The sequence below is a fragment of the Panthera pardus genome, unplaced genomic scaffold (assembly GCF_024362965.1).
Source record: "Panthera pardus isolate Hobbes unplaced genomic scaffold, ASM2436296v1 HiC_scaffold_20, whole genome shotgun sequence".
NCBI classification, from domain to species: domain Eukaryota; kingdom Metazoa; phylum Chordata; class Mammalia; order Carnivora; family Felidae; genus Panthera; species Panthera pardus.
Genome location: NW_026526766.1, coordinates 4348486 through 4375559, shown reverse-complemented (window position 1 = coordinate 4375559; position 27074 = coordinate 4348486). Strand labels below are relative to the sequence as shown.

The 27074-nt window shown below is 44.5% G+C and overlaps 1 protein-coding gene and 1 long non-coding RNA gene across 13 annotated transcripts in view; one reads left to right on the top strand and one right to left on the bottom strand.

Moving 5' to 3' along the window:
- The window catches only part of LOC109275521 (uncharacterized), a 45135-nt gene extending 18968 nt beyond the window's left edge, over positions 1-26167 (bottom strand). Inside the window, exons 1-4 of one of the 3 annotated variants that reach the window (XR_008424109.1) lie at positions 25986-26167; positions 23247-23311; positions 9835-9963; positions 525-1576 (exon numbers count right to left, since the gene is read on the bottom strand). This is a non-coding gene — a long non-coding RNA (uncharacterized LOC109275521). Of the gene's footprint in view, positions 1-524; positions 1577-9834; positions 9964-23246; positions 23312-25985 lie in introns of those variants that run through there. The other 2 variants (XR_002084212.2, XR_002084213.2) reach the window with 2 other exon arrangements.
- A 125-nt stretch (positions 26168-26292) lies between these two features.
- AUH (AU RNA binding methylglutaconyl-CoA hydratase) overlaps positions 26293-27074 on the top strand; it is a 352182-nt gene continuing 351400 nt past the window's right edge. For 2 of the 10 annotated variants that reach the window (XM_019463762.2, XM_019463761.2), the window contains exon 1: positions 26296-26599. In XM_019463762.2, coding sequence (XP_019319307.2) covers positions 26338-26599 — 262 coding nt within the window. In that variant the 5' untranslated portion in view covers positions 26296-26337. Of the gene's footprint in view, positions 26600-26669; positions 26860-27074 lie in introns of those variants that run through there. The other 8 variants (XM_053907741.1, XM_019463759.2, XM_019463758.2 and 5 more) reach the window with 8 other exon arrangements.

Genomic DNA, 27074 nt, shown 5'->3' with positions numbered 1-27074 from the left:
CAGAATGCCATCCTCTTGGAAAACAGCCACTAAACAGGTTGAAAAAGTGGAAGCAGAATCATTCGGTCAGGAGCTCAAGCACCAGCCCTGGCTCTTACTAGCTACAGGACACTGGGTAAGTTTCCCTTGTAACTGTCCAGGTTTCCACTTCCTTATCAAAGGTGATGATTAAAATACAAAGATGCATCGGTTGCAAAGAGAATTACGTTCAACACTTAGCAAAGTGCCTGGCCGCTCTTATTATGATCACAGACATGCTTCACAAGGTTTTGGGGGGGGGGGGGTGCCTGAGAACTTAAATAATCATCTCAGGGCGCCGGGGTGGCTCAGTTGGTTAAGTGTCCGACTCTTGATTTTGGTTCAGGCCGTGATCCCAGGGTCACGGGATCCAGCCCTGCATCAGGCTCCCAGTGGGGTGTGGAGGCTGCTTAAGATTCTCTCTCTCTCCCTCTGCCCTTCTCCCCTGCTCATGCTCTCTCTCTCTCAATAAAATGAAAAAAAAATTAAATAAAGGTCATACGGAATAAGTGGTGGCTGTTTTTATTAAAGTCTGAATAGATACGTGTAAAACATTCTGCATGAGGTCATAATATTTAAGAAGAGATGCTCTAGACTGGGTAAGAAATTGTACCTTCGTATAGAAATTGCTAAGATGTTTTCTTCGTGGGGGAGCAAGGCACAGATAAGAGATGGCCTCTGCCTCAAATCTGTTTTATTTAAAACAAAAACTGGCCAACTCATCATTAGATTTTTCAGTGAGAAAGATACTGAGAAGATAGGAAAATGCATTAAGCGTGCCACTGCATACCTTTGACCTCTGACACCCTGATCACCTTTCTCTTCAGGTTTTGGGGTGTTTAGCCTTTTTCTCCTTAAATTTCATTATATTTTAGAGGAGATGGGGTAGCCTACAGCCATGTAGAGTCATCCAGGCGTGGCTGCCCCTGAAATAATGACATGTCGTTTCGTGCTCAATCCTGTTTCTTTTTCCTCCAAGAAGGAGCTTAGGAGGTCCGTGGGGAACCCGACAAAACACGGTAGAAGCCGCGGGTGAGCAGAGAACCTGCCCCAGCCACCCTCACACTTTCTTCTTCCATGACTTCTAGATACCTGTCACCTCCACGCCAGGTGTGAGGAAGGAGGAGATGGTCACCCAAGAGATGGAGAAGAGCTGCTCGGATGATCAGATGAGGCCAAGTTTAGCATGCAGGAGGGACTTCTCGTCCGTGTTTTCCCTAACGGCAGCAAGGAGCGCGAGAGAAACGGCTGCACAGTTGTACACAATGTTAAGGAGTATTCTTGGAAAGATCGGAGGTGAGAGTGAGTTAAGCTTTGCAAGCCGACGTTGTTTCCAACACGTTGAGGACAGAGGCGCCGGCACATTAGCCGAGCGGTCAGGCGTACCGCGTGTGGTGCTTAACTTTACGCATCAACTTGCTGGCTCCCAGGGCACCCAGGCGCTGGGTAAACGGTATTTCTGAGTGTGTCCGCGAGGGTGTTTCCGCAGAGATTCACGTTTGGGTACGTGGACTGGATAAAGCAGATTGCCCCCTCCTCAGTGTGGGTGGGCCTCAGCCTGAATAGAACAAAAAAAGGAAGGGAGAATTTGCTCTCCATCCGGCTGCTTGCACTGGGATACGCCCTCCTGCCCTTGGGCTGGGAATTCTGCCATCAGCTCCCCGGATTCTCAGGCCTTTGGACTTGGACTGGAATGTACCCCAGAGGCCCCTGGGGCTCCAGCTTGCACACAGCAGACCTTAGGACTTGCCTATAATTGCATGAGCCAGTCCTTATAATAAATCTCTCTCTCTCTCTCAATCCCTCCCTCCCATATATGAGATACTGTGTACATGTCATGCATAGATACACATGCATGTATCTCTAAGTACATATACATCCTACTGGTTCTAACCAATATACTGAGATTTATGACTCACGGCATACGGACTGCAGCTGAAGCCGTGGATGCGGGTGACATCAGCCCAAGAGGGCATGTCAGGAGCAGAGAGGACAGCACCTAGGACAGCATCCATACTTAGGAGCAGGAAGGCATCTCTAAGGAGAAGCTGAAGAGGGAGGAGCAAAACCCAGAAGCCCTGGTGTCACAGACCCCGGGGCACAACCACAGGAGAATCCTGGAAGGAGAGGCATTTTAACTAGGACTTGGACACCCCCCTTGCCAACTTCAGACATTCAAATAGCAGATTTTCTACACTGACTTGTTGCTTTTCGTTGCGTCTCTATATTTATTTGCAATGTCACTGCCGGGGAGAGTTGCAAGTGGAAACGGCTATTGCTTCTTAAAATGTTTTTCTTCGAGGCTCGGCGGGGAACTGATGTGTGCCAAAATATCACTGCCCAGACCCCTTGTTGCTGGCAGGGGCACAGGCAGCCCGCGTGGAAGAACCACGTGTGATCAGCGTTAGCGACACCGACAGTGGGCGATCAGACCACGGCTCCTCCTTCCTGGAGCCAAGTGGACTTTATACCAGCACCTAGGAAGCATCCTCGTCCCAGAGGGTTAGCCTGAGTTGAATGAAGCCTTTCTGTCCGCCTTCTGAGTTACGGACAAATCCAGGATAAAGGAGACAGGTAAAATCAGGAGGTGGGACGCTGACACTTAGGACCGCATTCAGTACATAGTATAACTGTGCCTTCAGAAAGTCAGGGTCGTGTAACAAGGCTCGGGCACGCACAGGAGGGGACTACGTTTTATTAAGAGAGATTACACTAGACATAGTAATGCGGTGCACAGTCCTTAACTGGAGCCTGGTGTGGACACAAAAAAGCAAGTCCTGAGACAACCGTGAGACAGCTGGAAAGCTGAACTAGGACTTGACATTGGAGATACTGGGGCATTATTCATTTGGTCAGGTATGATGGTGATCATGTGACTGTAAAGTAAAAATTCCATTTTTGAAATGTTTATTTATCTTTGAGAGAGAGAACACGTGAGTGGGGGAGGACAGAGAGAGAGGGAGAGAGAGAATCCCAAGCAGGCTTTGCACTGTCAGAGCAGAGCCCAACATGGGGCTCAAACTCACGAACCATGAGGCCTGAGGCAAAGTCAGACACTTAACCAACTGAGCCACCCCAATGGCCCTAAAAGTTTCTTTTTTATTTTAATATTTATTTTTATTTTTGAGAGAGAGAGAGAGAGAGAGTGAGCTGGGGAGGGGTAGAGAGAGACACACACACACATACACAGAATCCGAAGAAGGCTCCAGGCTCTGAGCTGTCAGCACAGAGCCTGACATGGGGCTTGAACTCATGAACCATGAGATCATGACCTGAGTTGAAGTCAGACGCTTAACAGACTGAGCCACCCAGGCACCCCCCTAGAAGTTTATTTTTTTTTTAAAAAGAAATGCATACTGGTGAAGCATTTAGAGGTGAACTGTCATAATGTCTATAACTCACATTGCAAATACGGTAGAAAAAATGTGGGAGAGGGATGTCTTTCTTTTAAAGAGATACACGACACAATATTTAGGGGTTTAAAATGTTTCACACACACAAATTAATGAAACAAACAGAACAGAATTAGACATTACTAACGTTCACCAACATCTGGTCCCCCCTCCTTTCTGATGGCCTGGGTGGGGGGGGGGGGTTTACACTCCGCCATGTTCTTGAAGTTAGTACCCTAACGGACAGGTCATCAGATCTGCCAATGGAGCATGAGCAGAAGTAATGAGGAACTTCAAGGGCAGCGTCTCCTTGTCTGCACTGGCTCTCAGCCTGCTCTGGGCCTGCACCATGGAGCACTCAGAAGTCTCTTGCCTTGATGTTGGAGCCTCTGTCAACCCGGGTCCGCACGCAAAGACCCTTGCCTTCCCGCCGACCTATGCTGGACACAGAGCAATACATTTTGTTGCTTTAAAAACTGCTATGGGGCACCTGGGTGGCTCAGTCGGGTAAGCCTCTGACTTCGGCTCAGTTCATGTTCTCTGCGTTTATGAGTTCTCTGTGCTGGCAGCTCAGAGCCTGGAGCCTGCTTCGGATTCTGCAGCTCCCTCTCTCTCTGCCCCTCCCCTGCTCTCTCTCTCTCTCTCTCTCTGTCTCTCCAAAATAAATAAATGTAAATAAAAAAATATTAAAAAAAAAACTGCTGTAAGGCCACTGAGGTTGTTTGTTACTGAGGTATAACATAGCCTTTCCTGACTGATACAGTTAACAAGTATTGAAGCTGGGTGACAGGTTGATTTTACGATAAAATCAATACAATTTTTTACAATACAATATTTTCACAATAAAAGATTCAAGAAATGATTTGCTTTGAAAATGAGTCTCCATCTTGCTGGCATCGCATCGAGACTTCGGCATATTAACGTCTTCTTTGTGGTGCTGAAGCCAACTCTACTGTCAGCGTAACTATTTTGATACAGTGGAAAGAGTCAGGACTCTTACTATTTGTAACATTTATTCTGATTGACAAGAATCAGGTTCTCTGGATTTCACTTTCCTTCCCCCATAAAAACGAAGAGTTTAGATGACACAGCCTCTGAGCTGCTTTCCACTTCTAAACTATAAAGATTAAGTAATTTACGTATGTATCCGATTATTTCTAAATGCATTTAAACATATATGATAGGCAGCTGATTTTAAATCTATTTGCTTTTTCTTTGAGCTTAAATTTCTTTCTCGATTGAATTAATTTTGTTTCTTGTGTAGATACACTGCCAAGGAAAACATTTTTAAGAAGATGGTGACTTTGAGGGTGAAAGCAAATAAATGTCATCTTCCCATCCCAAAGCATTCGCCAAATAGTAGCCCATATAAGGACTGAGTAGGTACGAAGCACCTTGAGGAGACCCAGGGCCAGAAGGGGGGAGAACTCAGTGTATGGTAAATATACATTTATAGAGATAAGACTGTTTACAACTCTTACTCTTACAAAGAAAGCTAGGGCTATTTTAAGTGTCAGAAATTGGGACTTTAGTGCTATTTTAAGGCAATAAATTCAATACTTAAATAGACATAGTAATCAACAAGATACCACCCAGGAATAATATACTTTGAGAAGATTCCCTGGTGAGTAAGGGCCAGAGGCTGGGAGCAAACACTTCCTTACGTCACTCTTCTGGTTTCCACGTGGAAGGATCTCACTGGAGTGACACTCTGGGCCCCTTCTACTCTCTGCTTGCCCCATGGAGGAAAAAAGGGCTCATATGACTGATTATCATCAAAGTCAGGACGGTGGTTCTGTTACTGCGGTGGCTACTGAAGGTGGCAGGGGACATACAGAAGAAGCTTCCAGGTTGGATGGCCACTCTCGGTTTCTTGACTTGGTTAGTGCTTTCCAGTATATATCTAACAACAATGCCCTTACGTCATATATTCGTCTTTTGTGGTTTTCTGAATTTTCACTTTACAGTAAGAAGAGTCTGACTGGTCATTTGGGGCAAGGGACGTAAGGGTCAGTGGCTTGGCCCCTTCCTTTCCCATCTCTCTTTGGGGGAGTACCTATCTACAGAAGTGGGCCTTCTCCACTCCTCCATGCCTTGGGTCGTAGGGCACCAGGTCCCCCAAAGATGGGGAGGCCAACAGTTATGACAGCTCCAGTAGCTGTTCAGTTCTGTCGGTGACTGAGGAAGTGGGTCTTGTTCTGGAGCCTGGTACCGGGAGGTCCATTTGGCTGCAGAAGGAAAACCCCGTTTGCTAACAGCCAGGGCTAACGGCCCTAACATCAGGGATCAGAGGGAGAGAGGAAAACGCTTGAAAATACCAACATGGATGTTGACTCTCCCACGCCCACACCCTTTTCTCGACAGGTTGGGTGGGGGGGTAGCATAGGGCATTTTTTATTTTTGGTCTTATTTGTTACCAGCCAACAGTGCTATAGAAGACGAGAAAACAAGACAAGGGGAAAGGTGTTAAGTCGGATAGGTATCCGCAAGTAGAATGAAAGCCATCGGCAGCATTCCTAGGATGTGTTAAAAATAAGTTCGCAAGCAGAGCATGTGTGTGTTAAACACGGACAGAGAGGGAACGGAAAGACTAAGAGGTACCTGCAGTTCGTGACTCTAAATATTCATGAGGTTTTCATTCGACCACCCTGTCTGGCCCTCTGTGTCCTCAGTCTAAGAAATGCAAATAGAACCCCGAGCTGTGGAGCTGCTCACAATAGAGAGCTGGCTGGCAACAGTGATGGGGACAGGGGTGCCTGGCTGCGGGCACCTCTCCGGATTGGGTCTCCTTGTTCAAACGTCCATCTGGCCCTTGTGACAACAAGGCTGGCATGGTTCACGCAGCAAAGACAGACAGACACACAGGTGACATTAACACAGCATATCGAGGATTCAGGGAGTGAATCCCCACCCACCTGCTTGCACCCAGCCCTGAGACCATTAGTGAACCCTATTTCTTTCCCTTTGCTCCTCCCTGTGTGTCTTAACTGACTTGATCTAAGTGCTTGGAGCGGCTTAATTCGTCCTTCTGTGCTGGGATGTCCGGGGCCGCTTGCCTGGACCACCTGACTGGTGGTGTCCAGCAGGCGATGACTATGGGATGAACCCCAACTAAGTGCACGGGAAAAACCAGGTTACACTGCAGAAATGCTCTCTGGCATGAAAGCAGTATTTAAAAGGAAGACCTCCAACCTAGGAGACTGAGAAAACTGACGAGTTTTTACAATTAGAAAGGCTTTAGGCAAGAGATTAGGAAATAAATCCAGGCCAAAAATTCAATGGAAGCCTGATCAAATCTAAAGAGAAAAGACAACCCAGAAAACCCAAAGGCGAAGGAGATGTCCCCGGGGTTGGTGAGCTGTGAGGAGTGTGGGCAAGGCCGAAGTCAGCCGGAGCAGGGCCTGGGGGCTGACCCCAGATGGCTCCTGCCTACCCCACCTTCTCCCCGACTCTGCCTGGGGGCAGAAAGAGGATCGCCATGGTCGAGGGCACAGAGTATGACCCGCAAACCCAAAAATACTGCTCGTGGCCTGGTCACCGATCACAAAACCAAGGAACTTACACCAGGTGAGACTAAAGAAGTGAAGAGTCTGATCAAATCTTAGGAAAACATAATGAGTTAACAGAGGGAGAGAAAAAACAGATCCTGCTCTGAGCCACTTGGTCACTGTAGTTTTGTCTTTCCAAGACTGTCTGACAAAGGGAATCACGTCACCCTTGACGCCCGCAGCCAGGCTTCTTTCTCTGGGCGCCAGGCCCCCGACGTGGACCCTGGGTGCCAAACGTGTCAGTTGTGAGTCCCTTCTCGCTGCTGGGCATAACCCCGTGGAATGGTCGCTCATCCTGTCTTGTGCCAAAGGACACTGGGCGGTGTCCAGTGTTTGACAATTACGGCTAAAGCTTCTACAAGTTTCTGTGTGAACAGAATGTTTTATTTCTCGAGGGTCAAATCCCAGCAGTGGGACTCCCAGGCATCCACTAAGTATATGTTGAACTCTGGGGACACTAGTGAGCCCCCCTCCTGGGGGCTGTGCTCCGTCCTACACCCCCAGGATGCATGGGGTTCCTGCTGTCTCACATCCTTGTCAGCACTTGGCGTCGTTGGGGTTTTTATTTTAATCATCCTAATAGGGTTGTAGTGGCTCCTTCTAATTCTTTTTTCCCCCTCTTTTTGGGAAACTTTGGGGACTGACTGATCATAAAAACAAACAAATGAACAAAAACCAAAACTCTGTCACTTATTACAGACCTGGAAGAAAAAGTATGGAAAGTGGCTGAGGGGGAAAAAAGATCTGAAGAGCCAAAGAGCAAAAGAACTTTTGGACATCATCCGAAGAGGGTTTTAGGACCAGATGTTGTACAGGAAACATAAAAATAATGGCTCTCTTTCTGACAAGACAAGACGACCACGCGAAGCCAATGGTGCATGAAGGTGTTGGGGATATGTGTTCTCGCCTCCGGCAACCCCTCTGTGAGGTTGTGGAAAGACCCAGGAACCTAGAATGAGCACCCTCACAGCAGCAAAATGGCCTGTGAGCGAGCTACATGAGCCCTTCACTCTCTCCCACTGTCCCATCCTTTTGAAGTTGCTGTTTTTGATAACCATGTTTTCTTACCCCTGCTTCATGTCGGCAAGCAGGCTTTGGGGCTAAAAGTGTGTTCCAGTCTGGATCTAAATAGACACCAGTTTCATGCATGCACATACACACGCACGTGTGTGTGCTCTGACAGTGTGTTGAGTGTTACAACAACCTGGAAAATACTAACTAACCAGACTTGGGGGGACCCAAGTCCCCTATAAAACAAAGAGGTACAGCACAGAGCAGGCTGACCCAGAACCCGTGGCACGCCATTCCTGTGGGAAGACACAACTTCCCCAGGAGGGGGCTTGCTGGCGGTGACAAACTTGGATGGGGGAGGCGGGGACCTGGAGGGGATGCCCCTGGGCCCTGGGGCATCCCTGTCTTGGTGCCGTGCTGATACCCGGGTTGCCTGGAAGGCCCCCATTCTTCACCTGCCGCTACAAGACCACGGTCAACCAAAGACTGGGGAGATAACAAGTTGGCTCCATTCCAAGCTACAGCTGAAAACATAATTACAACGTATTTTACACGGAGTCCTAAACAATACCAAAATTTCGTCTGCAAGCCACTCTGGAAAACAGTGTGGAGGTTCCTCAAAAAATTAAAAATAGATCTACCCTATGACCCAGCAATAGCACTGCTAGGAATTGACCCAAGGGACACAGGAGGGCTGATGCACAGGGGCACTTGTACCCCAATGTTTATAGCAGTGCTTTCAACAATAGCCAAATTATGGAAAGAGCCGAAATGTCCATCAACTGATGAATGGATAAAGAAATTGTGGTTTATATACACAATGGAATACTATGTGCCAATTAGAAAGAATGAAATCTGGCCTCTTGCAGCAACGTGGATGGAACTGGAGAGTGTTGTGCTAAGTGAAATAAGCCATACAGAGAAAAACAGATACCATATGTTTTCACTCTTATGTGGATCCTGAGAAACTTAACAGAAGACCATGGGGGAGGGGAAGGAAAAAAAAAGTTAGAGAGGGAGGGAGCCAAACCATAAGAGACTCTTAAAAACTGAGAATAAACTGAGGGTTGATGGTGGGTGGGCGATGGGCATTGATGAGGAGGGCACCTGTTGGGATGAGCCCTGGGTGTTATATGGAAACGAATTTGCCAATAAATTTCATATTAAAAAAAATAAATAAAAAAAATTTGGTCTGCAAATTGACAGACTATAACCTGAGAAGTTGGGGTGCCTGGGGGGCTCCCTCGGTTGAGTGTCCGACTCTCGGTTTCAGCTCAGTTCCCGATCTAAGTGTCATGGGACAGAGCCCCGTGTTGGGCTCTGTGCTGAGTATGGACCCTGCTGAAGATTCTCTCTCTCTTCCTTGGCCCCTCCCTGAGCTCACGCTCGTTATCTCTCTCTCAAAAACTAAAAACAAACAAAATAAACTGACAAGTTGTTGGCGAAAGGGTAGAGCAATACGACCAAAGATCACAACATTTCCAAGCGATGGGGGGGGATACGGCCCGATTCGTATCTTAAAGCAACCATCTGGAGCTGTGTAATAGGTCACGGGTGACGTAACTCAGATGGCAGTGCACCAGTTGGACGAGAACACGGTATGTCACGGAAGTGGCGAACTGCGTTCCTGAAACTTTAGAACATCAAGGAAGACCTCCTTTGATAATAAGGGCTAAACAAAGACATGTTCCCTTAACAAGGAAGCCATTTTAACAGCTATCCAAGGGAGCGAGCCTTTCATCCGACAGGGGAGAGATGCGGTTATGAGAGGAGGTAAAGAGAGCCAGTGATGGTGGATGGGTTACGGGCGAAGGAGCACGGCCATGGATACAGACTGGGGGTTAGCGGCTGCTGTTCTGCCAGACCTGTGACGCCAGCTGTCCAGCCATGTCTCTCCAGTGACAGCAGCTGACCTGGCTCGTGCCCCTGGGGGGGCTTCTGCTCCCCCTTCTCTCCAAGTGGGAAGTAGAGGAAGTTCCTTGGACTCATTCCGCCTAGAGAGAGTTAAGAAGCATCAATTAAAAATGGGAATGTGAACCGGTGCAGCCACTGTGGAAAACAGTATGGAGGTTTGTTAAAAAATTACAAACAGAGGGGGCGCCGGGGGGGCCCAGTCAATTAAGTGCCTGACTCTTGATTTTGGCTCAGGTCATGATCTCATGGTTTGTGGGTTTGAGTCTGCTTGGGATCCTCCCTCTCTGCCCCTCCCCTGCTTGTGTGCATGTGTGCATGCTGGTTCTCACTCAAAAATAAATAAACTTAAAAAAAACTAAAAATAGAAATATCCTAGGATCCAGTAATTCCACTACTGGCCATTTACTCAAAGAACACAAAAACATTAATTCAAAAAGATGTATGCAACCTTATGCTTGTTGCAACATTATTTACAATAGCCGAAATATGGAAGCAATCAAATGTCTTTCAATAGATGAATGAATAAAGAGGTGGTACACACACACACACACACACACACACACACACACACAGTGGAATATTACTCAGCCATAAAAAGAATGGAAGCTTGCCATTTGCAACAACATGGATGAACCCAGATGGTATTATGTTAAGTGAAATAGGTCAGAGAAAGACAATACCGTATGATTTCACTTAAATGTGCAATCTAAAAAACAAAACAGGGGCGCCTGGGTGGCTCAGGGGGTTAAGCGTCCGACTTTGGCTCAGGTCATGATCTCACGGTTTGTGGGTTCGAGCCCCGCGTTGGGCTCTGTGCTGACAGCTCGGAGCCTGGAGCCTGCTTCGGATTCTGTGTCTCCCTCTCTCTCCACCCCTCCTGCTTGCGTTCTTTCTCTGTCTCTCTCAAAAATAAACATTACAAAATTAAAAAATAAAAAGTAAACAAAACAAGTGAACAAACAAGCAAATGAAACAACAAACAGACTCTGAAATACAGAGAACAAACTGGTGGCTGCCAGAGGGGAGGTGGGCGGAGGGATGGGTGAAACAGGTGAAGGGGATTAAGAGGCACAAACTTCCGGTTGTAAACTAAGTCACAGAGACGAAAAGTACAGCATTGGGAGTAGAATCAATAAGATTGTAATAACCTTATGTGGTGGCAGGGCTACCTACATTCATCATGAGGAGCACTGAGTAATGGAGAGAATTGTACAATCAGTACGTTGTACACCTGAAGCTAATATAATATTGCACGCCAACTACACTTCAGTAATAAATAAATTCAGTAATAAATACTGAATAAAATACTTCAGTAATAAATAAAGCTTAAAAAGTAAATAGAACCTCGATCCGAGCACGACAACAACAACAACAACAACAACAACAACAACAACAACAAAATAGGTTGCCTAACAAAATAAACTCCTAAGGTTTTAAGGGTGCTGGTGTTTCAACATAACTCCCTCTCTTAGGAAAGTGGCCAAGAGGAAATCTGTCACAATGATGAAGCGTCTGCATACCTGGACCGCCCAAAATGCAGAAAAAGTTCTTTTAGAAATCAATACTATTAGATGTAAGTTAAACAAGTTCAAAAATGTTGTTGGTAAGTGCAGAGGTATATAAATTGTATTAAAAGCTGCAGGAGAAATATTGCTGTTTTATCTGAATTCTTGGGCAAATTATATCAGTTTGGCAGTTCTGAGTTAAAAAAGGGCTGCGTATCTTCTCTCTGACCTCATTATTTTACGTTTTTAAAGTTTATTCATTTTTGAGAGCAAGAGAGTGAGCACAAAGAGGGGAGGGGCAGAGAGAGAGAGAGAGAGAGAGAGAGAGAGAGAATATCCCAAGGAGGCTCCTCGTTGACAGCACAAAGCCCGATGCGGGGCTGGAACTCACAAACCGTGAGATCACAACCTGAGCAGAAATCCAGAGTCGGCATTTAACCAACTGAGCCAGTTAGGTGCCCCTAACCTCATTATTTTAAACCTTATGAATATCCTCTGTTGGTTTTGTGGGTCAGATAAATTATTCTTTACATACGATATTTTCAGGCATGAAAATACAAACATGTGCATTTAACTAAATTAAGAAATAACTCCTGTTTTATAAAAACAATGGGTTTTTGTACACTCCGAAAAATAATGCAAATTGTTTTAACATGGTTATTTCACTTCTGCTATCTGCATGTGATTTTTTAAACTATTTTTTTAAATTTATTAATTTTGAGAGATGGAGAGCAAGTGGGGGAGGGGCAGAGAAAGAGAGGGAGGGAGAAGATCACAAGCAGGCTCCATACTGTGAGCGCAGAGCCTGAGGGGGGGCTCGATCTCATGCACTGTGAGATCATGACTTGAGTGGAGACCAAGAGCTGGGCACTTAACTAAATGAGCCACCCAGGTGCCCCTCTGCGTATGACTTTTAAACATCACCTCTTTGTTTTTAAAGTTGAGGATTATGTTACACTTTAGATATAATTCTTGAGATCTTTTGATTTTAACCCCTGGGACTAATATTAATAAATAACATTGTCATCTGAAATCTTTGGTGATTAAAATGCATACAGATTACAAAAATGATCGATCACCCTATTAATACATACTTGCTTTTGGTGAAGTTCCAATTAAGACGGTAAATGTAGGTGGGATATATACTGCCTGTTACCCTACACTTGCTACTGTTAATTTGTTTTAAAAGGCTGAAATTAAGACTTTAAATTGTTATCTAACTACACATATGTACATTTGTGTGTATTTAAATAAATAAACATGCACATTAAAATGTGTTTGACTGAAAAAGCTTATGAATGATAAAGAGAACAAACAGTTCAGATAAATATTACTTTGATCTTTGAATATACAGTGTGCTCTAAAGAAAACAGGAAACAACAAAAGAGTCCTTTGTCTCCAGTGGAAGACACAACCCCACAGTTAACTCTTATCTACTGAAGAGCAGAGTTTCAGGAGGCTGTTCTGTTTGTAGCACTGATTTCTTGAATTATTTTATTTTATTTCTATTATTATTATTATTATTTTACGTTTATTTATTTATTTTGAGACAGAGAGAGCACAAGTGGGGGAGGAGCAGAGAGAGAGGGAGAGAGAGAATCCCAAGCAGGCTCCACACTGTCAGAGCAGAGCCTGACGCGGGGCTTGAACCCATGGACCGTACGCTCAGGACCTGAGCTAAAATCAAGAGTGGGATACTTAACCGACTGAGCCAGCAGGAGCCCCATCTTGAATCATTTTAAACAAAAGTTCCTCATTTCTAAACAGCTATATTTCCTTACCAGTATGCTTAGTTTAAACCTTGCTTTTCTGGTTTTAATAATTTCTTATCTTTAGAAAACTCTGACATATGTTCATATCTTGATGTGATTAAATGTTTGATGACTCTTTTGATATTGCCCTTCCCTGATCTAGGTCTACAGTGAAAACAAAACTGGCAGCTCAAAAAAGAGAAAGTGATTAATTACATGGTGTTAAAATGTCATCAACATGAGTGTTTCAATTATTGTTTGCTTTTCCAGTTAAACAGAAGATACTTGGGTTTGTGTATAATGATTGAGGCAAAACTGTTCAAGAACTGATGTTTGTTCTTAGATATGAAACCTTTTTAACTTGGTGGCAACGATAATACATACTCTACAAAAGAAACCAAAGGTCCTGGGCATTTGTCAATGTCCTTACTGAACATAACTTCCTTCCCTCTGGACCATCATTGACTCAATATACCCAAATGGAGGGTTCCACTCTTCTCCATTCTGATTAAATACCAAGGACTAATCAGAGCTATTCAGACTTATCATTTTCAGGTGGCTTCATAAACTACACAGCAGAAATAGGGTTTCTAGAAGTGGGGGGGAAAAAAAGAACCTCAATACAAAATGGTACCGGATACCAAAGAGACTTCCCAATGTAAAATGATACCAAATAGATGCCAAACAGACCTCCCAAGGGACAAAATTAGGATATCCAGTCCTCTGTTTGGCAAGAGATGACTGCATAGACATGTGTATTATTATCATCATTATTAGTTAAGCTTCCTAGGTAATTCTATTGTTCTGCTAGGGGCTGAGAACCACCGGCATAAGGTGTGAATTGCCCATCAGTTCTGCAAACTCACACAATACTTGAGAGCGGAAAACCATTCATAGTATCAATGATACAAGTGGTGTTCCAAGCTCTTGGAGCTCTGTACCTGGGTACGGGAGCCCTGTGTTCTGATTGCACACACAATGTCGAGATGATTAGTTGTTACATTTTTAGCAACAGAATTCTAGCAGAACTTCCTGGGCAACTCAATCTTATTCTGAAAGTTCACATTATTAAATGAATACCACATTGCTTGCAGAAGAATACACTGATCATAGCATTTAAGTCTGTCACACACACTTATAGGTACCGCAATCTGTGATATTTAAGGTAAAAAGTCGAAATAATCTTTTAACTAAAAAACAGCTTAGAACGTGTAGATATCTCAGACATCTAAAAATATCTTTAAATATTGTCATTTTATTCATGGACCCCACTGAAGAATGAAATGTTTAAAAAATGCTATAATTAAAAAAACAATAATGTAATTATTTATACTGTGAGAATTATTACAACAGTAACAGGTCAACACTATATCCTCTACAATTCTAGCTTAAAAGCCTATTGTTGTGTGGGGGATGTGCCTGGGTGGCTCAGTCGGTTTAGCGTCTGACTCCGGCTCAAGTCACGATCTCGCGGTTCACCGGTTCCAGCCCCGCGTCGGGCTCTGTGCTGACAGCTCGCAGCCTGGAGCCTGCTTCCGATTCTGTGTCTCCCTCTCTCTCTGCCTCTCCCCCACTTGTGCTCTCTCTTTCTCTCTCAAAAATAAATTAAAAAAAAATTAAAAAAAGTTTAAAGCAAAATGTTGGGTCTTGAAATACTACTAAAATTAAGTAATTTGGGGGGCATGGGGTTCAGCCTAGTTCTGACTTCATGGGAAGCCACAGACCTTATTTTCATTTGTTCAACAAGAAGAACAAATATTTTCAAGCACCTAATTTGTCTCAGGCACTACAGAGGACCCCGGGATACTATGGCCTGTATGAGGTACAAGGGACAATGCTCCTGGATCTTACAATCTAGCAGTAATCAGGTGTTGGTCCCGAAGAGCCAGAGACATTCTTCGACATAATTTAGAAATCAATCCTGGCCTACAGACTTGAAAAAGAAGAGTGTTCGACCCCAAATAACGAAACTCGGTATGTGTCTCTGGGTTACATTTTCCCCAACTGACCCATGCACCAGCGGCATTACAGGGATGTGTCTGTTAAAAATACATGTTCTTACTCTCATATTTAATAGGAGATAAAATTGCCTTTCTCTTTGGGGCTGAAAATGACTTTGGGCTCTAAAGGCCAGAAGATTCCAGGACATTTGCTGGGTTATGATACACTGTCATCAATCACAAGGATTCCAGACTGGGCTGTCTGGCCCTTGGGCTCTACACCCCAATGCATCTAGTACTTGAAGGAGACATCTCGGTTGTTTAAAAAGCAATCGGTGTGATAAGTAGGATATTGGGGGACTTTCTCCTTCTCTTTCTCTTTCAATGTGATGATTACCCCCCAGCGAAACTTTGACATTGTCTCTCCTTTCTCCTAACTACTACCACGACCTGTTTGTAGAAAAAAGACAAAGTCTCCAGCGTGGTGCGTGCCTTGCATCCACCTCCTGAGTGGCAGCCAATCGCAGACATAACATGTGACAAATGTGTGGGGAAATACAGAGGCTTGCGCTGTTGTTGATGAATGGGGATTAAAAGTCAGGTCTTCCTTCCATGTCTCCCAAGCCCCCATTTAACTTAACTGGGCTTTCTAATTTGGAGATACATAATTGTCAGGTGACTTTAGATGAGATGACATACATAGTTTTGCTATTGGGCACGTCTATAGGAATGTTGCTTATTCAAACAAAGTCTGTCTCATTTCCTGAATTATTTATAAATTTGGTTGCTTAATATAAACTAAGTATCCCAGGCAACACGCTGTTTTCGATCTGGGGATTTGACAAAGGAACTTTCATTGACTGCTGGGGTTGCAGATAAATGTAGCACACTGGCTTTCTGGACCACAGTCCAAAGTGGGCATATTCCCATCTCCCAGGACAGGTGGGCAAACTTAAAATAATCAATTAATGATTTAAAGATATTTTGTGGTCTCCAATGAAAGAAGCTTCATTTTGAGAATGAAAATGCTTCTTGGAGAGTATAAATATGCTTCTGGGTTTTGATTAAATCTCTGAGCCAATAGTCTCTAATTTTTTTTTTTTTAAATCACACATGCCATCGGGAAGAGGGCAAAAAATTTTAAGCATATAATTCCATGTGTGTGCACATAAACACGCACAAGTAAAAGTTATGGAAAGGGGTAAGATATAAGCAGAAGTCCTAATATTTTTTATCCTACCTCAATGTATACTGTCTTAGACATCATAGCTCAATGCTAAAGAAACTGTGTCTTAAAAGTAGTCATAATCACAGCTAATACTTACAGAATGTTTGTAACATAAAGCACTCGGCGCTTTATATATGTAATCTCACTTAATCCTCAAACAACTGTAGAGAGGGAATAATACTATTTTCCCCGTCTTACAGATGAAGGTCCATTGCTCAAGCTTGCACTGCTAACAAGAGGGATCGCTGCTGGTGAAACTTAGATAGTTTGAATCCAGAGGGCATGCTCTTGCCATGCTGTTACTGAACAAGTGACCTTAGTTTCTGCAATATACATATTTTAAAGTTTACTTATTTATTTTGAGAGAGGGAGAGAGAGAGAGAGCAGGGGAGGGGCAGAGAGAGAAGGAGAGAGAATCCTAAGCAGGCTCCACACTGTCAGCACGGAGCCCGACGTGGGGCTCAAACCTACGAACTGTGACGTCATGACCTGAGCCAAAATCAAGAGTCAGATGCTCAACTGACTAAGCCACCCTGGTGCCTGTCTGCAATATATTTTCAACTTCTCTTCCCTTTCTTTTTTTATTGTTTTAAAATGATCAAAGAATCACTGAATATGGTTTAAAAAATGTAAATGGTAAAAAAAAATGTACAAGAGGAATGAGAGAAGTCTCCCTTCCCTGCTGACTCTATTTTCTAAGTAACTTGCTAAAAGATCCTAGGTATTGTGATACCAAATACAGGAAACATTTTTTTTTTCCCCCTCAGAAGTACAACTGAGTCATTTCTGCCTTCGTTTGGAGTTCTGTCCCGGTATTGGCAGAGTAACTCACACGGGGCAAAATTTACAGAACAACCATGTGGAGGCACTGCAGAGGCGAGTGCAGGAAGGAACTGGAGGGGAATTGACAGTTAGAAGAAAGGTACAGTTCTCATGAGCTTCCCGCTTTTACAGCTTTTTGCGTGAGGACGAGCCTCGGTGTGCACTATTCATGGAGGCTAAAACTAAGACACCTGCAGATGTACTGGTTGAGATATCGGAGGAGAGACTTTGGGGCAACCACAAAAGCTGGAAAATAAAGGGAGAAGTCTCAGGAAGGATGGAGCTACGGAGCAGGTGCCCCAAATTATGTGTGTAAATGCTGCCCAAATCTCTGGCTGGCCCTTGATGCATGAGCATGGATGATTCCAAGCAACACAGCTAAGGCTAAAAGAACCAACGAAAGATCTCAGCACTGCCCACTGTGAGAGAGGCAGAGTTCATGTTCAGATAAGTTAACCACCTGCTAAAACAAAATAATCATACTATTCAGGTGAACGACAGAATCCAGAGTCTATAGTCTGTCACATAATGTCTAGAATATAACCCAAAATTATTACACACATGAATAAACAGTAAAACATGACCCATATTGAAAGCAGTATCTCTCAAACTTTTTGAACGGAGGGCCCCTTTACATTCAAAAATTACCGAGGATCCTAACAGGATTTTGTTTTGCATACTGTATCTATTGATATTTACATTAGAAATTAAAAGTGACAAAATCTAAAAGTATTTATTAATTCAAAAAAAACCAAGAACAAATCTCATGTATGTTAACATCAATAACCCACATTCGTGGAAAGTAACTATTATTTTCCAAAACAGAAACAATGAATGAAAAGAGGGGTGTTGCTTACATTTTTTCAAATTTCTTTGATGTCTATCTTAATGGAAGGTGAGCAAGACTCCTAAATTTGTTTCTACATTCACCCTATTGCAATATTTTGGTTTTGTTTAGGTTATGAAGATAATGTGGCTCCCATGGTTGGAAAGATAGAAATATTTTAATAGCCTTTCCAGATAATTGTGGATATTCTTTTATACTATGCTAAAATTTGACAAGTGCTAGTTTCTTAAATGTTTGTTGCAGTGTGGAATTTGAAGCTGTATCACAGTCTGCAATATTTCACATTCTATTCTATTAAAATCCATTATTTTATACTGCACTTTTAATGGGGATCTTTTATTCATGCACAGTTTACAACATTAGCTTTGGCCGTTTATAAAATACTGACTCATTGAGTTATGTAGGTCTTTCAAACATTGGCACACTTCATTGTTCAATATTAAAAAAAAATAACTCACTAATATCATTACTGATCTCATCAGGCAAATCTTTACATATCAGGAAACTCTTATGCTCATGATAGTGGATACAAGTTTTTCAAAATTCCAATTTTCATTTGAAATTTCAAATTTTATTGTGGGCAAAAAATATTGTCACTTTCTTTGAAGTTATACACTCACATGACTCTTTTTTTTTTTTTAGAAAATATCTATCAAATGCTAAATTTTGAGAGAACAGGGGGACTGCCTGTTGTTCTTTTCTCTTTTTAATGTTTATTTATTTATTTTGAGAGAGAGCCCCGTGGGGAAGGGGCAGAGAGAGAGGGAGAGAGAGAATCCCAAGTATGCTCTGCACTGACAGAGCAGAGCCTGATGGGGGGCTCAAACCCACAAGCTGTGGGATCATGACATGAGCAGAAATCAGGAGTCAGATGCTTAACCGACTGAGCCACCCGGATGCCACAACCTATTGTTCTTTCAATTAGAAATGATGTTTCATGAAAGAGTCAGCTAGTTCTGCTGAATCAACCACATACTTTTTCTATCTGCTTCATTGTGCAGCAAAAGTGACTCATGCATGAGTCACGTCTTGTGACAAGGAATATTAAAAAGATGTGTACTCAAAGGTTGAGATTTATTTATTTATTAAAAAAAATTTTTTTTTTTTAACGTTTATTTATTTTTGAGACAGAGAAAGACAGAGCATGAATGGGGGAGGGTCAGAGAGAGGGAGACACAGAATCCGAAACAGGCTCCAGGCTCTGAGCTGTCAGCACAGGGCCCGACGCAGGGCTTGAACCCACGGACCGTGAGATCATGACCTGAGCCGAAGTCGGCCGCTCAACCGACTGAGCCACCCAGGCGCCCCCCAAAGGTTGAGATTTAAAGAAACTAATAGTTTATCTGGCTTTATCAAAGAAATTCTTTTTTTAAATATGTATTTAGTTTTTGAGAGAGGGGTGCAAAGAGGGGGACAGAGGATCTGAAGTGGGCTCTGTGCTGTCAGCACAGAGCCTGATGTGGGGCTCGAACTCATAAGCTGCGAGATCATGACCTGAGCTGAAGTCAGACAATCAGCCAACTGAGTGACTCAGGTGCCCCTATCAAAGAAATTCTTAAGTAACTAGCCAATAGTACAGTTTAGTGCTACTGCCTTGATTCATGCTAACGTGCCAGTGGTTTTATGGACAACTGCTTTTGCACCATCAATGCCAATGTCAACACATTGAGACAGATAACATCTCAGTATTATTATGAAAATGGTGTTGACTTTGCAGTCCCCCAGAAAGCATCTTGAGGAACTTCAGGAGCCTGCAAACCATACTTTCCAGAGCTTCTGCACAAGCGAAAATGTAAACTATGGAGACAGACCTCAAGATGATCCAGATGTCTGAATTAGCAGACAAGTAATATAAAAACAAAGATGGGGACGAAACATAAGAGAGTCTTAAATGTGGAGAACAAACAGAGGGTTACTGGAGGGGTTGTGGGGGGTTGTGTGGATGGGCTAAATGGGTAAGGAGCATTAAGGAATTTACTCCTGAAATCATTGTTGCACCATAGGCTAACTTGGATGTAAATTAAAAAATAAATTAAATGAATTAGCAGACAAGCAGCTATTATAAATATGCTCAAAATTTTAAATGGAAATGTGCTCAGAATAAGTGATTGATTAAGAAATCTCAGCAATCTACAGCTCTGAAGTTTAAAAAATTCACTGGATGGGTTTAACAGCAAAATGGAGAGGAAGTGTGCAGCCCACGTTTAAATAGTGGTTACGCTCCTCCTCCCCGGGGGCAGAGTATCTATGTAAGTTATTTGGAATTCTGCGTTGGAGATCTGTCTCTTCTTTCCTATTTGTTTATTCAGGCATTTATTTATATCAATGGGATTCATGAATACTTATTTTCCACTTTGGTTTATAATCCTACACTCCTTTATTTATTTATTTTGTTTCAACTTGTTCCGCATCTGGCCATTGGGGACGTCTTTCACTTGGTTTCTGAGTCTCTTTGACATAGTCCCATGATTGTGGGTTTTTGTTTTGTTTTGTTTAGCACTTTCTTACTTTCTGGCTCTACAATATCCTTCAAGCTCATCTTGTAAATGTTCTATAATGCCCCATCCTAAAACCAGCCATTTCTCCAAGGAGCACTTTTACCGAAGAATGGTATTAGAAACCAAGATCTGGGCACTAAGTGTGCTCATTGCTACTGAGCTGCCATTGCTTCGGGGTCATCTTAGCTGAGAGCAAGGACATATATGTGTACATACTAACCAATGTATACACACTTATCTCAATATTTCTATTGTAATCATCTGCATCTATACTAAGCTAAATGTGAGTTTACACTGATGTTTCCAATGCCATTCCTTTATCACATGAGTGATCCTAGCAGCAGCCCCCCCTTCCTCCCCCACCCCCCTTCCCCCCCCCTCCCCCCACCTGCCTGCCCCATTGGCTTATCTGTGTTCTCCCACTCCAGCAGGGAGAAACTGGCCTCCACCATTTACTCAATTGTCCACTGACTTAAGAAAAAAAATCTAAATGTTAGTATCCATTGCTGGCATTATTCATACCGAAGCTCCACTTGTCCCAGATTTGGCCAGAAGGATCGCTTTCAGTCTGTGTCCTTTCTCACCGCTGCCATTCTTTGAGCATTTCACTGTATTCTCGCACAATAAGATATTCTGGGCTTGCCTTGTGTTTTCTCTGTCTCAGATACAGAATCAGCCGTCTATTGAAGAAGCCATAATCCATATCCTCTTTTTATTAAGACATAATTTTCATACCATACAATTCATCCATTTAAAATGTACAATCCAGGGGCACGTGGGTGGCTCAGTCAGTTAAATGTCTGACTCTTGGTTTCGGTAAGGCCACAATCTCACGGTTTGTGGGTTCAAGCCCCACGTCAGGCTCTGCGCTGACGGCTCCAAGCCTGCTTGAGATTCTCTCCCTCCCTCTCTCTATGCCCCCGGCCTGCTCTCTCTCTCTCTCAAAATACGTACGTAAATTAAACAAATAGAATGTACAATTGAATGGTTTTTAGGATATTCTTACAGTTACGCAACCATCGCTATTCAATTTTAGAACATCTCCATCACCCCCAAAGAAGCCACGTATACTTGATCATCCCCCAATGTCCCCATCCCTCCCAGTCTACATGGTGGCCTGTGTCTTCAGAGCCTGGTGTACATGTACACGTATGTTTGTGTGTATGAGTCACACAAAAATGGCCACTAAGGGATTGGCAGGAGGAAGAGGCAGTATCTGGGAAATTATGACCACAGAGGATCTAATGCAGAGGGTAAGCTTTCCAGAGAGGAGGATAACGGAGGAGTTTGGTCAAGTTCCCCACAGCTGGCAGTGGGGCGTGGGAAGGGTAGGGCAGAGCCCTGAGGATCACTTGAGAAAAGCAGATGATACAAGGTAACAATGAGTAATTCGGATTCTAGAGTCGATTATTTGAGGTTTCGCTCTGTAATGTATAGCTATGTAACTCTCAGCAATTTAAAGCCTCAGTTTCCCTGTCTTTTGCCTCGTAGGTGGAGGGAGCTCATAGGCACATGTGGTCATTGTTGGTACTTATAAGTTGAACCTGCAAAATCTTGGTAGGGTGTGGAGTGCAGTGTCTGGTCAAGAGGCCTTCTCAGAGGGTGTCCCCTACCATACTGTTTCTGTGGGGACAATGTCCTCGGGTGAGGCTTACTGGAACCTTCCAAGACTTGGGGCATGGGGTTTACTGGGTTTGCCATTCAATCCCTCCCTCTTGGAGGTGAGTATTCAGGGTAGGTGGGAAAGGGAGAGCTTCTGGAGGAAATCCACTCTGGAGACTTAGAGAACCCTTGAAAAACAAGACTATCTAAAAGCATTAAAAAGAGGCCCAAAGAAATTCAGAGGGGCTGTTGTGATTTTTATTTTGGTACTAAAGCATGCGTAAAATTTTCCACCCCTCTTTGAATGTACCGTGACCATTTTTTGTGCCTTAAAGTTATAAATACTTAAAATGCCTCTTTAATACTTAAAGAGCTTTACATTAAAATTACACAACCATGTGATCTCGAACACAATCGTATACATATTCTTTCTATCATCTTCGCATAGTTTTATATCATAGAACATGTAGATTACAAGTGTACCTGTGTGTCACTGTGTAGGTAGGTCATTAAGATTTAACAGGGTATACACAGTTTCTTTTAAAAAAACTTTTTTTTAATGTTTGTTCACTTTCGAGAGACAGAGAGAGACAGAGCACGAGTGGGGGAGGGGCAGAGACAGAAGGAGACACAGAATCCGAAGCAGGCTCCAGGCTCTGAGCTGTCAGCACAGAGCCCGACGCGGGGCTCGAACCCACAAACCATGAGATCATGACCTGAGCTGAAGTCGGACGCTCAACCGACTGAGCCACCCAGGCGCCCCAAGATAGTTTTAAAATATAGTCTCGTTTTCCAAAAGTCCAGAGTTCTGCTTTGTTCCTCACATAGCTTTTGCTACACTAGTTTGTCTCTCCACCTGTGGTTGGTAACATGTTGGCAAGTGTCCATTTTACCAGGGACACCTACGTTCTCCTGCGTGTTTTGTGCAACAGAGCTGGGTTCTACAAGGGGTGGCTTCTGCCATTCAGGCCTGGCTGTATTCTAAGAGCTCAGGGTTGGCCACTCTGAATCATACCCATTTCATATTACATAGAAGTAAGCCTTAGAAAAATGTCAAGGATGTGGCAAATCAAAACGACTGTCAGCCGCGAGCTTGCTGGAGGCCAGGGGGCCAATCCTATGGACAGATGGGAAGTAACAGTAACCGGATACCCAAAACTCCGGCCCTACCTTCCTCTCCCAAAGTGATGCTTCTTGTGCCTGGCTCCTACTCTGCTCCTGGTGCACATCTTTTACTGAAAAAGAGAAAGGAACAAAAGGGAATTAAATTTCATTGGCCGCCTTAGCATTTAGGGAGAGACTGTGCAAACGGTGATTAAGAACATGGGGATCGGAGTCAGATACATCGAGGTTCAAATTCCGGCTTCGCGACATACTAGCAGCAGAGTTTGATTAAGTAACTTGATCTCAGTGCCCTCATCTGCAAAATGGGGGTAATAATACCAACTTCAAAGTTGTCTGGACATTAAGTAAAATAACGTATCTAAATGTCTGAAGTGGACTAAGAAGGAAGCTGATAAGTGGTAGTTAATAGTATCTATTCTCTTCTCATTTCCTCATGCCAAAGATTTTGTATGCTTATTTCATCAAGCCTATAAAACATGGGCACAATCCCTCCCATTTTACAGATGAAGAAATTGGAGTTAAAGAACTCGTGAGTGGAAACAGATATCATACTAGCTGCATTACAAATGGAGAAATGGAAGCACAGAGTCTTTAAGTAACTTGTGAAGCAATTATTGAGATCGGATCCAAAGCCGAGTGCGTCTGACTTGACATGTTGTAACGGTCATGGTGATATCTGTTATTTGCATCAGCTTTGAAGAACCAATCCTCACAGACTGGGACATGCTTACGACTGCTTTCAGTAAGAACCAGAGTCACAACCGTTCAGGAAGGAGCTGGAGTCTCTACGTTGCGTTCTATACCTTATGCCCTGCTCACCACAGTATAGCTACCATGTGTCACCACACAGCCCTCCTCCAGGACCAGCGACTATTATTCCCTACGCTGTGCAGTGTGGTAATTTCAGTGTGTAACATTCCTGGTTCTACAATAAAACCTTCTAGACGATCACTGTAATTAGATTCAATTATTGGGGCAAAAGAGAGATTACATAGCTCTTTAAAGCAACCAAACAGTCGTTCTCATCTACTTGCTTCTTTTTAAACAATTTTTTAATGTTTGTTTATTTTTGAGACAGAGAGAGAGAGAGAACATGCGTGAGTGGGAGAGGGGCAGAGAGAGGGAGACAGAAACTGAAGCAGGCTCCAGGCTCTGAGCTGTCAGCACAGAGCCTGACACGGGGTTCGAACCCACAAACTGTGAGATCATGACCTGAGCCCAGGTTGGACACTTAACCGACTGAGCCATCCAGGTGCCCCTACTTGCTTCTTTCTTTAATAATATTTTATTTAGCATCATAGCACTCAATTAAAATTTTTTTTATCTGTCTTTTAAAAAATGTGATGTTAGTTTCAGGTGTAAAACATAGTTATTTGGCAATTATATGAATCACAAAAGATCACCACAGTAAGTGCAGTTACCATCTGTTGCTATACAATGTTACTACAGTATTATTGACTATTATCCCTGCCCTGCACTTTCTGTGACTTATCTGTTTTACACCTGGAAGTTTGTATGAGGTTGTATTACTTTAAAGTTTATTTATTTATTTACTTTGAGAGAGAGCAAGAGCAGGGGAGGGGCAGAGAGACAGGGAGAGAGAGAATTCCAAGCAGGCTCCAAGTGGTCAGTGCAGAGCCTGATGCAGGACTCAATCTCAGCAGGAGAATTCACCATCTGAGCTGATATCAAGAGTCAGACGCTCAACCGACTGAGCCACCCAGGCGCCCAAGATTATATTATTTTAAATAGCATTATGTCAGGTGTTCTGGAACACCTGTATTTGAATTTATAATCAGTTGATGAGCCAACATAAAGATATCAAAGTAATTAGCTTCTAATAAAAGTGTACAATAATTTAGATTGTACAGTAATTCCAACAGCTGAGCTATAAATAAAATTCCTGAGTTTCTCAGCACCAAAGTGAACATGAGTATCAGAAGACGGGAAAGATGAATTTTTATCATTTAGGATTTTTTATGCTTACCAATAGGACTGTCAGATATACATTTAAAAATCATACATAACTTTTACACATACATGAAAAATCACTTAAATAAATTGATCAAGGTATTCCTGAAAAAAAAAAAACCAAAAACAAGGAAAGGAAAGGGGAAAGATATAAGAAGAGGCAAAGTTTTTCCTTGTCCTCTGCTTCAAGAGAAATTTCAGAAGTGGCACTTTACACAAGGTATCATAAAAGGTGCCCTCAACAGCAGCCGCACAGCAGATGCACTCATGGGACCCAGCTGGCTTTTTCTTTCCACTTTGGGCAGAGCTGAAGGTATAACATGAAAGAAGGTTTTGCTCAGGATCCAAACGTGTGGTCGACCTACGGCAGAAACGTGCGTGGCAGTGGGAGTATGCTCATAGCAGCATACTTTTCAAACAGTCCTCCTAAGCCCACCTTGTCTTGGCTGAGATCGGAGAGAAACCACGCAGGAGAACATGTCAAACTCCTCTGATGAACACCTACACAAGGGATTGACATTCTGCGCTTGAGGCCGAGGGGAGAGCCATATGCTCTCTGTCCCGCCTCAGCAGATGGTTTGGCTTGAGCCCATTTTGTCAAGACCACGGTGCCTTACCAGGACTCTGGACTCCGGGCAGGCGAGTCCACCTGCTGTTCCCACCCCCTTCCTGAACTCCGCGCAGCATGCCCTGAGGATGTTCACGGGCACGTTTAACGGATGACCTGTGTCTCTTACGTACACGGGTAAACGGGAGTCCGGCGCAGAGCTGCTCCCCAGCCAGCCAAACGGGAGCTCAAACATTTCAGCTCACCTTTGCAGCTAAGCTGGGACCCCAGGGCGTATGCCGGGGAGAGCGTGGAGTTCTTATGGAACACGGCCTCCTAAACCGTTCCACAGCCTGGGAAAACTACTTCTTCCTGCCTTTGCTGGATGAGCCTTGACCGCACGCGCCAGGCTGGGGAGGCCCGGGCCAGAGGCTCCCGGAACGCTCCGTCATCCGGTCTGGGCGGGGCGAGGCGGTGAGGGGGCGGGGCCTAGGGCGCGGACGGGCACCGGAGAGAGGCTCCGGGGGGCGGGACGTGGGCGTGCCCGGCGTGCGCGCGGCGGCGAGCGCGCGGCGGGGGCGGGGCGGCAGCCGCGGGCCCACGCCGTAAACATACAAGATGGCGGCGGCGGCGGCAGCGGCGCCTGGGGCCTTGGGCGCCTTGCAGGCCGGCCGCGCTCGCTTGGTGGCCGCTTGCTGTGCGCGGCTCGGCCCCGGGTGGAGGCTGCCCGGCTCCTTGACGGGCCCGCGGGTCGGCCCTGCGATGTGGGCCCGGGGCTGGGCGCCCGTGGCGGGGGGCTCAGCCGCGCGGAGGGGCTACAGCTCTGAGGTGAAGACGGAGGACGAGCTGCGGGTGCGGTACCTGGAGGAGGAGAACCGAGGTGAGGGGCGCGGCGCTGGCGGCCGCGGGTCCTGGGAAGGGGTCGCAAGGTCAAGCGTCCGGGCTGACGTCAGCGTCTGTTGCGCGGCCCCGGTCGAGACCCCTCCCCTCCCCCACCCCAGCTTTGCACCCAGGTAGTGCTTTCGGTGCCTAAAGGTGTGCTACGGAGCAGCTTACCTGTAAAAGTGGCCCCACTCAGCGCCGAAGACAGAAATGCAGCTTGCGCCCTCATCTCTAGACGAGCCAAGGTCAATAAACCGGGTGTGTGATATTTGCTTCCAGGTTTTGTGCTGGCTGTGCAATCTGTCAACTCAGATATCGGGGGTGGAGGTGGTGGCGGGCGGGGGGGGGGCGGGGAGAGTTCCAGGAGCTGCAGTGAGAATGCACTTCATTCTGAAGAATCTCACGTGTAAAGCTGTTCAGCCGCAGCAGTTTCTCCCCTAGTTTGTTTGAGAAAGTTAGTTTGGGGGACTGGA